Genomic DNA, 15,407 nt, shown 5'->3' with positions numbered 1-15,407 from the left:
TACATTGTAAATGCTTAAATTATCCTCGGATTCTTCGACATAACGAACCATTATCTTGCCTCACTATCACTCTGAGATATCCCCCGGTTTGAAAATCCTATTGCGATTTCGCAATTGACACAGCTTTTCGCATGCGACAACAAACAAAAGCAAGACACGAGAATAACGCGCGGACGACAACCTCAGTCGCGTGGTCAGTGCATAACGACAAATAAATCACTACACTGGAAAAGAGAACGACAATCGACTGGCCGACGACAGAACTCACTGCACGCGACAAGAATCTCGGGAGAACCTGCGACAATCGCAAATACATCAGACTGGCGAAAAGCCAGTCGTTCGCCGTCGTAACACGGCAGGTGTTGTTGGAGAACCTGAGGTGGGATAGGTGCGCAATGAGAGCCTAGGTGGGGACTGTATTTGGTCGAAAGTGGGGTGAAAACCTTCACCGAGAGGAGTCGACCTCAGTTGTTATTGCTACATGCAGCATCTATATGTCACGGATCCTTGATACGACTTGAATAGAGATATTCTTTTCTGTATTAGAGACAGACGAGAACAAAGTCCAGAGAACGTTGAGAGAAAGTAAAAAAAGAGATTGAAAAGATTGGGATAAATCTAAATTAAAAAATCGAGACATTTATGCCATGCACACATCAATCTCTTTAGTTTATAATATTTTAATTTTAAATAAATAAAATAAATAATTTCTATTGCAAAAAAATGTTTATAACTCAATTATTTACAAAAATGGCAGTATATATTTAAATTAAACATGACGTGTGTCAGAACACATATATAACACGCACGTGTATTATAAATGTATGCCTATTCTACTATACGATTTATATGTTTGTATTCCTTTTATATATTTTTGTCCTGTAACCACATATATAGGATTATAATAATTAAATTCTATCACGAATTATAGCTTGTCTAAAATGACTGAAATTCATTTAATCGCATTATCATCACTATTGTTATTTAGCCCACATTACGTTCTCATTTCTTTTTTTGTTGATCTCTTACTCCTGATTTTCTTTAGAATTTAAATCTTATACATAGAGAAAAATTCGTATTATACATTCAATGGTTACCTCAAGTACTAAGATTGATCCGTCAGACTATGTGAAAAGAAATAAAACACTATATCTGTCTCATTTTCAGTATTTTCATAAAGACTTTATAACGGTTTGATTAATAAAACATAGATTTGTGTTTTCATTTCATTTTTTTTTTTAATCGTCCCTGGCATCAACCTCAGTAAAAGTGTCACTATTTTTTACCTTAGTACGTACAGGTTTAAAAAATATTATGTATAATAATAATAGCAGTGATTTGGCATGTTATTACATGCATAAAATCATTTGAATCTGCACTATTATATTATTAGGTGTACAAAAAAGTTCTGAGCTTTTTTTTGTAAAATTCAATCTTTATTTAAAAACAAACGAAAAAATATTAATCAGCGAAATATTCTCCGTTTGCGAAATATTCTCCTTTTCAGTTTGCGCAGAGTTTATATCCAGCAGTGCTTGCAATTCGTCCGTTTCAATCTTTTCAGGGCGTCCAGCACGCGATTCATCTTTAAGACTGAAATCTCCTTGGCGAAACTTTTGATACCACCTTTTGCATGTTGCATGACTTACAGCGTTCTCTCCATATGCAGCACAAATCATTTCAGTGGCTTCAGCAGCATTTTTCTTCAGATGAAACGCGAAGTGGATGGAAAATCGAATATGCTCTTTTGTAATTGCCATCGTGAACACTACTGATTTTTGAGGTTATGTGCATCAAACGCCAAACCGTATCGCATTTCAGGAGGTTAAATGTTACTGTTTTAAAACCCCAAAAGGGCGGGAAAATATATAAAATTTAAATTGTTATTTCGGTTGTATCAAATCTAAAGCTCAGAACTTTTTTGTACACCTAATATAACACGCACGTGTATTATAAATGTATGCCTATTCTACTATACGATTTATATGTTTGTATTCCTTTTATATATTTTTGTCCTGTAACCACATATATAGGATTATAATAATTAAATTCTATCACGAATTATAGCTTGTCTAAAATGACTGAAATTCATTTAATCGCATTATCATCACTATTGTTATTTAGCCCACATTACGTTCTCATTTCTTTTGTTGATCTCTTACTCCTGATTTTCTTTAGAATTTAAATCTTATACATAGAGAAAAATTCGTATTATACATTCAATGGTTACCTCAAGTACTAAGATTGATCCGTCAGACTATGTGAAAAGAAATAAAACACTATATCTGTCTCATTTTCAGTATTTTCATAAAGACTTTATAACGGTTTGATTAATAAAACATAGATTTGTGTTTTCATTTCATTTTTTTTTTTAATCGTCCCTGGCATCAACCTCAGTAAAAGTGTCACTATTTTTTACCTTAGTACGTACAGGTTTAAAAAATATTATGTATAATAATAATAGCAGTGATTTGGCATGTTATTACATGCATAAAATCATTTGAATCTGCACTATTATATATTAGCAGTAATGATCGCAACTATTGCAAGCAACATCTTTATATTAAAAATTTTTGATGTAATTCAGATTTTTATACGAATGTATTTTGCACTAAATATATAAATAAAACATATTTATTTGAATAATATTAAGTATGAAAACAGATTGAAAAATGTTCAATATAACCGAAAGAAGCTCTGTATATATATATAAGTATATATATATTTAGTCTTGATACCTAATAATACTGTTGTGTAAATTTTTATAAAAATTTATTCGAATTGAAAATTGTAAAAATTTATATAAAAATATTTTTAAGATTCGCTTTAATCAAATATGGTCTCCACTTTTTTGTGTTAAATATTTATTTAAATTTGATTCGTTAAAAAGAATATATAAAATAAAAACACAATCTTTAATTCGACGTATATCATGCGTATCACATACAGATCCTTGAAACAATTTTGATCTTTGTGCAGATATTCAATATAGAAAAACGTACGTATTAAGAATTATATTTATCTTATTTCTTAAGGAAAGTTGCTTTTCAGGATTACATACACATGCATAAGCAAGAAATATGTAATATCAATTGACATGGACTGGTAGAGCTTCGAGATTGTATCGCCAGTGAGAATTATCAATAATACGAGAAAATGATTGCCGATCGTTAATCACGAGCTGATAAACATTATTGTTATTAATATAAAAAGCAATATACCACTAATTATGTCTGCTTTTATTGCGCACTTTGAGATTTAAATGTTTGACAAGATGAAGTTATAACCGATGATATCTTACGTAACAAAGGAATAAAAATAACAGCAATAAAATAAAACGATAACAAAATTATGAGTTCATTAAGGAAAAGAACGAGATAATTAATTCAAATAAATAAAAAATTTAATTAAATAATTTATAAATTTATAAAATAAGTTATGTAACTACTTCTTTTTTTAATTTATAAGGTACCTAAGCCGAATAAGGTCCACCTAATTTTTTTTTAATTCTATTTATGGGAATATTGAAATAAACTAAATGAGAATCAAATGTTTACTTCATTCATTCATTTACTAATTGAAAGTTGAAAGAAAAGTTATTACGTAAAATTAGTTTAAAAATCTATTCTTAAAAATTAAAATAGGTACAACAATATATTGTTTTGGAAAAATTGATTTTAATCTAATAACAGAATTTTATAGAAATAATTTTCGAATATATCAGTCAGTTATTTTACGAATATATACATATATTAATACTTTAATTCTTAAAAATAGATTCTTATAGGATTTTTTATTCGGCCGTTAGAAGTTTCAATTAAAATGCACGTTAATCTGATAGTTATTTATAAATTATTATTATATATAACAATTATGTATAAATATTATCGTATTTATAGTATATAAATATTATCGCATGAATATTCACGCATGTACACACATATACAGGAAGTGTAATAGCTATACGGCTAATAATAACAAATGTGCATTATAAACAAGTATTACAAGGTGAAATACTTAGGAAATAGAAAATCAAAGATACATTTGTAATATAAGTTACATAATTGTAACGTTTACATAAAAAACACTAAATTTAAATATTATCGGTGCTTTTACATATAGAGCAATGACGGAAGTATGAACAAAAAGGTATTCTGATCGATTGTGATTCAGGAAACTATCTCTTAATGTTTAATTTAAAGGGGAAGATGCAATTACACACATTTTCGATTGCATCCTAGTTATTTCCTATTATTTCTTCTAATAATTTTCTGCTAAAATCAAATATATCAAAATCGTAATTATTTCTCTTTTTACTAGTGTTTGGAAGTACGTTCGACGCATGCTTAATAAGTACATATTATACATTGGATGTATTCTGACTAGTGCATACATTTTCAATATGATTGCATATATACAGCATTAATATTGCAGTAATATTATAACTTGAAGTGCAATATTACAAAAATATTACTGAGATATTAATACATTACGAAATATTATAATGTAATATTGCAGTATTTTACTGAAATATCACAATGTGATATATCATAATATAATTTACTGCATTACTGCAGTATCATACAAATATTACTATGTGATATATCACACTGCAATATTGCTACATCGTATAAACATTATTATATGTCACTCTGTAATATCATTCAAATATTATAATCTTTTCATAGTAAAATCTTTTCTTGATAAAATGGATAAATATATTAAAGTACAAAAGGATATTTATCCTCATACATCTAAAAGCAATGTAGTTTATAAAATATCGTGTAATAATTGATGCGTCGTACGTTGGACAGACGGGCAGACAATTGAAAACCAGAATTACAGAACATCGTAATCATATTACATAACACTTCTGTCCGTTCTGTCATAACGGAGCACAGGCTGCAGTATGATCATGATTTCCAATGGGACAATGTCAAAATTTTAAATAAAGAGCCTTGCTATAGGAAACGCTTAATTTCTGAGATGTTCAATATTAAAAAGCAGAAAAATAGTTTAAATTTACAAACTGACACTGAAGGTCTTCACAAGGCATATATACCTATTGTAAATAAAGTTTGACTTTTCGATACTGACAGTCCGTCTCTTCTCTCAGTCCGTGTTGATCCGTATCAGCGAGCGTTCATTATAATCGATACACAATGTCCGTCTTACACATCTGCGTTCCACTAAACTTTATATATTCTAATGGATTTTCATACTTATATGGACATACTTGTTTGAATAATTTACACATGATTTTTGGTGAATTTTACAGTAAGTCAAGTAAGAGCGTGGTCGAGTTCATGTTATTAGCCTTGAGATAGGTTCGAATAGTTTCATACGATATATCTAAACCTTTCTGCTTCAATTTTGCTTGTCCTTGACGCAGTCAAGTTAAGCTAGGATTCCGTGAAAACAGATTCATTATTTTTTTATCGTCTTTTTTTGTCCATTTTACATATCGAGCCACGTTCCGGTAAATCATCGACATATGTCGCTGCACTCACTTCTGTACGAATGATTTCGACTTTTTCATATATTTAGCAACCGCTAATTGTTGACGGCTGACATTTTTGGACCTTTCGGGTGAGTGCAGAGAAACACAATGTGAGGAACACGCTTCATAGCATGATGCGTATTTGGTACTCATGGCGCTTAATGTGATTCTCTTAAGAAAGTTCAATGACAACTGAATCTTCCTTGATAGTGCATCAAGGATAAAAGTGCCCTCTATGGATTCATGATAGATTTAGAGCGATATCTTTTATTAGCTTTGAGTAAGGCCAACCACGCTCTTACTTGACATACTGTAATTATTTGTTAGAATTCCGGTATGTTAATTTAGTTGTATTTATTTTTTCGTAAGAAGTCTTTTTATCTTTTTTATCAACTAGAACTTTTTCCAACAGATGTGAAACACATTTGACTGTTCAAGCGTATGTGAATAATATCGAGTTCTATATCAAGACTCACCCGAGCTGCGATTATAGTGAACAGATATGCGAACATTTTCGATAATTAATTTTGTACTACGATTTTTATGATAAGTTAATTATAACATTTTTCATTCGTGATATTAGATTTCACGTAAAATGATTTTTTTAAACAGATTCCCTAAAATAGTTCAGTGATGAACGTAAGGCGGTTGTTTGCGATATAAGGTGGTTGGGAGGAAGACGCCACATTTAAGCCTTTATTCTTGAATAACTTCTTAATGTTATTGAATTAAGTTACAAAAAAGATATTATTTATATTCTAGAGACCTTTCTTTATTTACACTAATTTACAAATTTTACGTTTAATATTTCGTATTATTGAAAAAAATTAATGTTACCTTGTAAAAGTGGCATCTCCACCTTATATATATATATATAGATAAGATGCCATCTCCTACGGGAGATGTCACAAACAATTAATATAATGCAATATAGACTTACATATTTTACTTATTTACAGTTCATAATTAAGAATTTAAACTAAATACATAAAGGTATAAAACATAAATTAATGAAATATGAAAGAGAGTAATTTAGGAAGTAAGTTGGACATACTTTTATTCGTTTAAAGAGCATTTTATTTATTAACTTAAAATATTTCGAATTATATAAAACATAAAATAAAATTTTTCTTAATTCATAAAATCGTGTTAATGACGATTAAGCAGAAAAAATTGTTTTGTATTTACTGTCATTTTATCTCCAAGTGTGCGTGCGTGCGTGCGCGCGTGCGTGTGTGTGTATGTGAAGAATATTTAATTGCAACTTTTACGTATATAAGAATATTACAAATTATAATCGGGAAGGCTCTGCCGATTGCACACATCGCAGGTTGTATATATGCATCGCTAATTGGCCAATTTAAAAATAAAATATTCTCATCGGTAAAGCAGTTCAAAAATTATTAAGCAGCTGATATAAGTGGTGTGTGCAATCGGAATTGTAGACAAATGGGATTCCTTGTAATCTTATATCAGCCACAAGACCGCTAGGGAACACTGATCAAAATTGTATATCATTTGCTCGATTTTACAGTAAGCGTCAAAGTACAGACCTTAGCTATTAGCATACCAAATATATTAAGAGCATATGTTTCACGATCTACCTTTTCGTATTTCGAATTAATAGTTAGTTTAATCTTTTCTAATCGACATTGATACGAATATGTTTATCTCTGCCGATAACTGCACAACTATTTACCACACGCTTTTGCACAGTTAGTATTGCGTGTGTTCTATAAAAAACCTATAAACAAAATGGCGTCTTGCTTCTTGTGGCATCTTGCCTCAAATTATCTTACACTACCAATAATAAAAATTTATATTATAAATTTTCAATACTGCTATATATCGGAATAACTAAATAAGATTTTTTTGACAATACAATGTTTTATTATTCTGTGTAAAAGTCAAGTTAGAGGTATATTATATAATATTCTGCATTCGGCACTATATGATAACCACTATAGTGTCTTATTTTACCTTTATCATTCATTAAGTGTAAAACACGGATTGAATAATAGCAATAACGCTGACAATACGTTCCTTAAGCATAGTTTTGGAAATGAATATAGTAGGGGAGATCGGAGCTGTCGTACGGAGTTAATTGTCAAAATGTTTATAACTCAAATAGGATTTGGCAGACAAATCTTTTTTTTTACTGTAGATTGCTAATGTAATATTAATTTGTTGTGTGAAATGATTTACCACAAATTTATAACAAATTTTTTTAAATAAAGTTGATGAATAATTTTTCTTATCATCTATTTTATTGTATGACAAATCTTTGGCATTATTCATCGTGATATCCCTGTATTCATAGAAAATGACATATCTTAAAAGATCTGTGCTACAATTAATTTATCATTATCCTGACAAAGTTTGTGAATTATACAATTTTATTAAACAAATTTACGCATACGAATACATTCTCACAACAACTCCCCAAGAATTCTATATCTCGCGTTATGAAATTAATCCTAAAGAACGCACGTCAATATCGAGTTATATTTTCTAAAGAGAACTTTAACAGAGAAGTTAGTCAACTATTGTATCGTATTCTACTCCTGAGAAATTATCTATTGTTAAATTCAGTCGAATACTCTCACTGCTCACCTTTGGTTATTCCACACATAATTTCCAGATTCTATAATATGTACAATAACCTCCGTGAGTTTCAGGACATGGTAAACTTGTTATAACGAGTTAATTAATAAAGCTTTTTTTTATTCTCCGTTAAAGTTCTCTTTAGAAAATATAACTCGATGTTAACGTGCGTTCTTTTGGATTAATTTCATAACGCGAGATATAGAACTCTTGGGGGGTTGCGTTGTTGTGAGAATGTATTCGTATGCATAAATTTGATGAAAGATTTTTGTAATACTGAAGATGACCTAATTTAAGGTCAAAACGTCTATTATTTAATTATTATGTGATTCAAATATAAAATATTAGCTGCGAACATCCTGCGTTGTGATGTATGTCATTGAGAAATTCGTTGTGTTAAAAAATTTTACCATGTATCAATCTTATTAAATTTTATTAAAAATGGCTATGATGCGGGATAGATTGACCAAAATGAGACAAGGTTAGGACAATTAATTTTAATAATTTTAGAGAACGCACTTTTAAATAATATACTTACAAATATATCATATTTCATATAGATATAATGTTTTTTCATTTTTCATATAGAAACTACAAAAACAAACTATATATATTGTACTTAAACTATAATAAATAAATTAAATAAACTATAATAAATAAAATATAATAAATAAACTATATAATTAATTTAATCATAAAATATGTAATTTATTTTTGTAGTTATAAAATATATATTTTATTTGAATTAATATCATAATTATTATATACTATTATTTCTCAAAATATAGAATATTAAAATAAAAATTGTATTTTTTATATGTCCATGTTATATGTTCATATTTTTTAGTTGTCCATAACAAATATGCTAATTCTAGAACGTATGATAATCAACTCAGAACACGGGATTAATTGTTACATTTTTGCAGTTTTATTTAAAATATTTTAAAATTAAATAACTTATTTTTACGATACGATGAATTCATGAGTAATTTTTTTAAATACATTTTTCTAATACGTAAAGGATGATTATATTATAATGTACATAATATTTCAAAATCACAGGCATCTACTTTTTTCTAAAAATCACTAATCAAAAACTGTGATAACGGCCCCGATCTTCTAATTATTCGAATTAACGGATGACACCGATGACCTTGACTTTTAATATATATTGTCAAGGACATAAGTCATGACTTTGAGTGACTTTCAAAAGATTTTAGGTAATTCGTTCAAAAATTATTAACAAATAAAGTTTAAAAAATCATGTCTTATTTCTACTATTAGTATAATATGTACTGACGGGCATTCGACTTTACATGCAGAGGAAGGTCCACCTTCATCTTCCTCCCTGCTTTAGGGTGTACGACTTTAGGCATGTTCCGATATACTGCAGTATACTAGTACTGAAAATCTGCAGTATACGTAATGTGAACCATAGATTTTCAGTACTAGTAGGATTTCAGTGCATATCGGAACACGGCCTTTACAAGCGAAACGACTTCAATCCTATTCATGATAGAAGGAATAACATAGTGTGTGCAGTTGGACGATGTCTCTCTCTCTCTCTCTCTCTCTCTCTCTCTAAATCCCGCCTTCTCTTTCTATGGATCTTCATGATATCAAGGGCTACAACTGTGAAACGCGAAACATGAGCGGTATTCATAGTCCGTTTTTATTTTAAAACCGTCTTATAAATAATGTCTTAAGATGCTAATACGTACAGTCCTCGGATTGACTTACGACATCTTAAGATTGTACTTAATGTCTTAAGATGTCATTCACTCACACTGCGAACAGTCTATAAACAAAGAAGGCAAAGATTTAAAAAGGCAGAGATTTAAAAAGGCAGAGATTTAAAAAGACAGAGATACTGTCCAATTGCACACACATTTATTATATCCCTTCCACCATGATGGAAAGTCGAATGTCCCTAATTAGAAAAGGGAAAGTGGATCTCCCTTTGCGTGGAAAATCGAACGCCCCTAGACAGGAAGAATATACGGTAGTTTTTAATATTGTATACGGTAGAAATAAGACTACAAGATATTATTTTTTAAACTTTACTTATTAATAACTTTTGAACGAACAGGTGACCATCACCTAAAATCTTTCGAAAATCATTAAGGCCCGGTTTTTCATTATCTGATTAACTTGTGGTTAAGCTTAACCTGATGTTTCACCTAATAGGTTTCGTCTATGATATCATCATAGACGAAGCCCATTACATAAAACATCAAGTTAAATCTAACATATACGTCATCGGCGTAATGTGTACGCCTATCCGAATAATTACCGTTAATATTACTAGAACATTACAGAAAATTACAGAAATATTTCTGCAGTGGATTTTCATGGACATTTAATATTGCAACAACATTTATGCAATATTATTATTATGTTATAATTTTGTAATATTACTGCAATATTTTTTTGACTGACAATATTACATGCTATGTAAGTATAGTTATTGTGTTTACAGCAATTGTATTTGAGGTCATTTATATTAAGAGTATTTATGTTCATGAGTATTTATATCATTTATGTTCCATATTTGTTTCATTCGTAAGTAATAATAATTCATAGTGTTGTTGTAAATTTATATATACAAGGTAAAAATACTTTGTACATTAACAATTTTAGATTTCTATCAAATAAAAAATATATAAAATATGGTTGGATATGTCAAAATGAGTTAATGTCTTAATAATATGTCAAAAATGAGTTAAGAGACAAAAATTTATTTACGCCATTTCAAAATTTAAGAAAATGGACACAGGCCTTTAGAAAAAAATGCAGTTCCAGATTTATTTCTTGTCTCTCCCTTCCTCCCTCTCTCGCCCTCTCCCTCCCTCCTTTCTTTCTCTCTCTCTCTCTAATACGTAAATTTCTGAATTGAGTATATTGTGTTCTGAATAACACAATGTTTTTAAAAAATTAAATAAAAGTTAGTATAGCATCACATTTTAAAAAATTAAGTAAAGTTTTGCTTGAGTAAAAATAATTTCATGATTTCCGTTTTTATTTTTAAAGCACAAAAATATTCTATGTTTTCTTCAATTACTTATAATCAAATTGAGTTTTTCCATCAACTTTGTAGATAATACAATAGAAATAGATAAAGATGAAGTTCAGAAATAAAATTTGAGTAATTTTGTTTTTTAAAATAAAAAATATAATGCAGAATTTTTAAATTATTTAAATATTTTAAATTATTCATTATGAAATAATGACTTATTTAGAATATATTTGTTTTTAATGTTGTCATATAGAATGCAACATTCATGCACCTTATTTAAGATAAATAGGTATGTTAAATAGAAACAGATCATTAGATGATAATCAACAGCAGAAACATATATTATACAGTAATATTTTTATTTTTTAAAAGACAGATTTGTTAAAACTTGTAAAAAAATATGAATTATATAAAACATTTTCTTCTTTTGAGAAAATTAATTTTTGTAACTAAAACGATTTGGCAACCTGCAAGAATAGGAGATTATAAAGAATATTTTTTTACTCCATATCATGCTAAACGATGTTTTGACTTACAATTAGTTGAACATAAAAAACGTTTGAATATTCTTCGAAAACAAATTAAAAGATTAAAATCGAAAGTACAGTTATTAGAAGATTGAATAAATAAATAGATAAACAACTAATATCAGAAAATGCAATTGATATGTTACTGGTATATATATATTACATATTTTTAATACTGAATATTTTTCTATACAGGATGTTCCGAATCTAAATGTCTAAACTTTGGGAACGTGTAGAGGATTAATAAACTAAGAAAAAAAACCTTGTAAAGATATGCTCGTTTTTGCTTCGTTTTGGAGAAAATCGCAAAAAAAGACAAAACGTAGTTTTCATTTTTGTACTTTCTCATCACTTGGGCTGCATTACGTTGCACCCATACTGTGCATGACGTTTTATTTTATCCTTGTTCACACGAGTATCAAACAAGAATAAAATGATACCTTATGTGCATTATGCATGCAATGGAACGCAGCTTTCACGTTGTATTTATTCACTTGCTTGATATAGATATTGTTCAAAATGTTTATTTTGTACATAACTTCTTTTTCCATTAATTTGTAATGCGTTACTTTTTACGCGTTACTTCTAAGAAGTAACGTTACTCGTTACTTATTACTTTTTTCAGTAAGTAATGCGTAATGATGACAAATTACTTTTCAAAGTGACTTTTTTAATCTTAGCACAACCTTAGCGTTTAGTTATTTAGCATTACCGTAAAAAATTGCAACATCGTCATCAAATGATTTACTATAAAAAATAACGGCAAAGTAACTGTTAATGGAAAAGTAATGTTTGCCAACCCTGCTGTATACATATATCATGGAAAAATCTGTCGGACATGATATCACGAAAAAAGTATCACATTTTCCAATATTTCGAAAAAATATTATTACGATATTAAATACCAAACACCGTGAGGCACGAGGACGTCAAGCACCTCCTAAAGGAATGAAACAGTCATCGTATCCATATCGTTCATTCCGAGTGTTCAATTCTAAGAACGGGCGAAAAATTAAAATTGTAAACGTACTACTGATACATGCACAAGTGTAGTAAAAAAGATTTATTTCGATTTTTCTGTTATTTTTCATATAAAATATAACGATTTTCCGAAGGTCCTAAAACAAAAACTAAGGGCATTTAAAGATTTATTCCAATAAGAATTTTTAATCAACTTGAAATGAGTTACAAAATATTAAAATTTAAAACAATTTGACCAAGACCCATTTTCCATAACATTTGTGCAGGATTCTTTCTGATAACGACTAAAAATACATAAAATGTTTTAATTTGTATGATTACGTTATATTTAGGACAATCTTGAGCTTTCAAGAGATATACAAATTTCCAGAAATTTTATAACGATATAACAATAATTTCTTATACTATAAAATAATACAGTTATATATATCCTTGCTATTTAAATAGCTCTGACAAGAGCTTGGATCATCAAATTTAAGAAATCCTTAGAATAAGTAATAGAAATCTACTTTCCTACTCTTAAACACACTCGAATTAAAATGGATAATACATATATAGATGCTTCGATCTACATTTCAATCAACATTTCACAATCTACATTTTGCACAGAAACATATATTACAAAATTATGTTACTTATATATATTATATATATGTATAATTCTATATTTACACTTAATTATCTTTCTTCATTCGATTTGATGTCATCCTATAAATGATAGAGTCTCGTCCTGGATCCATATTGGCGATGGCGACTGAAATTATTAAGATATGAAAATCTTATCATCATGTTCAAGCTGTTTTGTTGAATGATTAAATATAATTATCCAAAGAACTGATTAACAACTTACAAATCTTTGTTTTTGTAACATTTAGTTATTCAAAAGAGATGGGAACGTTAATTAGTTTAAAAAAATAACGTTATAATTAGTTTTGGTTAAAAATAACTCATTACTGTTACTTGAAAAAGTAACGAATCCCAGCAATATTGAAATATCTAATTCGACTTATCCAATAATAACTAAAATAATGATAAAAGTAACGATTGAATCATTACCATTATTGTAAAAATGTAACGAAGTTACTATTATATTACAAACAAAACAATAACGATGGTTGCCGGAAAAAAGTAACGCATTACTTTCCAACTCTGGTATATACAGGATATAACAAAAAGGGCATTAGATTATCTCAAAAAGATGTTTCCGGAAAAAAATGTTTGAAAAAAATTTGTAAGGTATCAAGTTACCCATCATGTATACACATATTGATTTGATCTTGAATGATCTTGGAAATGCCATATCAATATCATCTTGAGTTTTTTAAATGGGAACCCTCATTTTTTATTATAAATTCTGGTAGTCGAGATTCCTTTTCAAAACAGTATAATTATGTAGCTAAATATAAATATGTAGATAAATATATTATATATAACCTATATACATGTATAGATATCTAATAAAATTATATATATATGTATAGATATACCTATATACAGGATGTCCTGAATTTAAATAGTCAAACTTCGAAAGCGTTTGAGGAATCGATAAACTAAGAAAAAGTCTTTCAGAGATATGCTTAATTTTAATTTTCGTTTCGGAGAAAATCACAAAAAAAGACAAAACTTAATTTTCGGAATATTATTGTTTTCGTGTACGATTTCAACGATAATGCTTCAGAAGCAGAGCGAGAATATAGGTGTCGAAGAACTCCAGACAGAAGAGTGCCGGATTGGCGAATTTGCGTTGACTAGATCAGTGTTTGACTGCAACATAAGCTATTCATACAAGATGCAATGCGTGCATTTCTGCAAGAGGTCAACATTTTAAATAATATCTGCATTAAGCAAGTGACAAACAAGTGTGAATAGATAAGTACAAAAATAAAAACTTTTATATTTTTTTGCAATTTTCCTCAAAACGAAGCAAAAATGAACATATCTCTAAAGGACTTTTTGTCTTAGTTTATAGATCCCCTATGTGCCCTCAAAGTTTGGTCATTTAAATTTGAGACACTGTATATCTAAAATATACATATGTACTATATACAGGGTGTCCCACTTAATTCAAGCATCTGAAATATCTCGCTTGGTTTTTATGATAGGAAAAAAATGTTTCATGAAAGTGGAACGGTTTTAAGAGATATTTTGGTCACGTCGTTTTTCTTCTAGGAGACGCCAAAAAGATATGAGTCATCTCCATTTTTTTTAAATGGAATTGTATAATTTTTTTTAAACAATATGATTCCTCTAATTATTCTGCACATAAATATTAAGGTAGAGATATAAAAAAAACAATAGTTTACGAGATATTTTATATTTTATCGTGGCATATTGACATAAAATATTAAATAACTCGTAAACTATTTTTTTATCGTTACTTAACATACTTGTACCTTAACATACTTTAATGAACAGAGAATGAGATGAATTAATTGGTGGAAAGAAAATACATAATTGCTTATTTAAAAAATTATCCATTTCGCATACATATATTTTTTAAAGCAACTATGTGTTTTTTTTCCCTCAATTAATGCATCTCATTATTCATAAAATTATAATATAAAATATTAAAGTACGATTATTACAAAATTAATAGTTTACGAATCATTTAACATTTTATGTCAATATATGCCAGAATAAAGTATAAGACATCTCGTAAATTATTGGTTTTTTATATCTCTTAATACTTTTATATGTAAAATAATTAGAGGAATCACATTGTGTAAAAAAATTATACAATTTCAGTTTAAAAAATGAAGATGATCTTCATATCTTTTTG

At 28.5% G+C, this 15,407-nt stretch overlaps 1 protein-coding gene across 3 annotated transcripts in view; it reads right to left on the bottom strand.

Annotated features, from left to right (window-relative positions):
* Nucleotides 1-12,893: 12,893 nt before the first annotated feature.
* LOC108755995 (renin receptor) overlaps nt 12,894-15,407 on the bottom strand; it is an 11,445-nt gene continuing 8,931 nt past the window's right edge. Inside the window, exon 8 of one of the 3 annotated variants that reach the window (XM_018499519.1) lies at nt 12,894-13,382. In XM_018499519.1, the coding sequence (XP_018355021.1) occupies nt 13,303-13,382 (80 nt within the window). In that variant the 3' untranslated portion in view covers nt 12,894-13,302. The remainder of the gene's footprint in view (nt 13,383-15,407) is intronic. The other 2 variants (XM_018499528.1, XM_018499536.1) reach the window with 2 other exon arrangements.

The sequence above is a fragment of the Trachymyrmex septentrionalis genome, unplaced genomic scaffold, assembly GCF_001594115.1.
Source record: "Trachymyrmex septentrionalis isolate Tsep2-gDNA-1 unplaced genomic scaffold, Tsep1.0 scaffold126, whole genome shotgun sequence".
Lineage (NCBI taxonomy): Eukaryota > Metazoa > Arthropoda > Insecta > Hymenoptera > Formicidae > Trachymyrmex > Trachymyrmex septentrionalis.
Note: the sequence above shows the minus strand (reverse complement) of the source record. Positions and strands in the feature narration are given on the sequence as shown.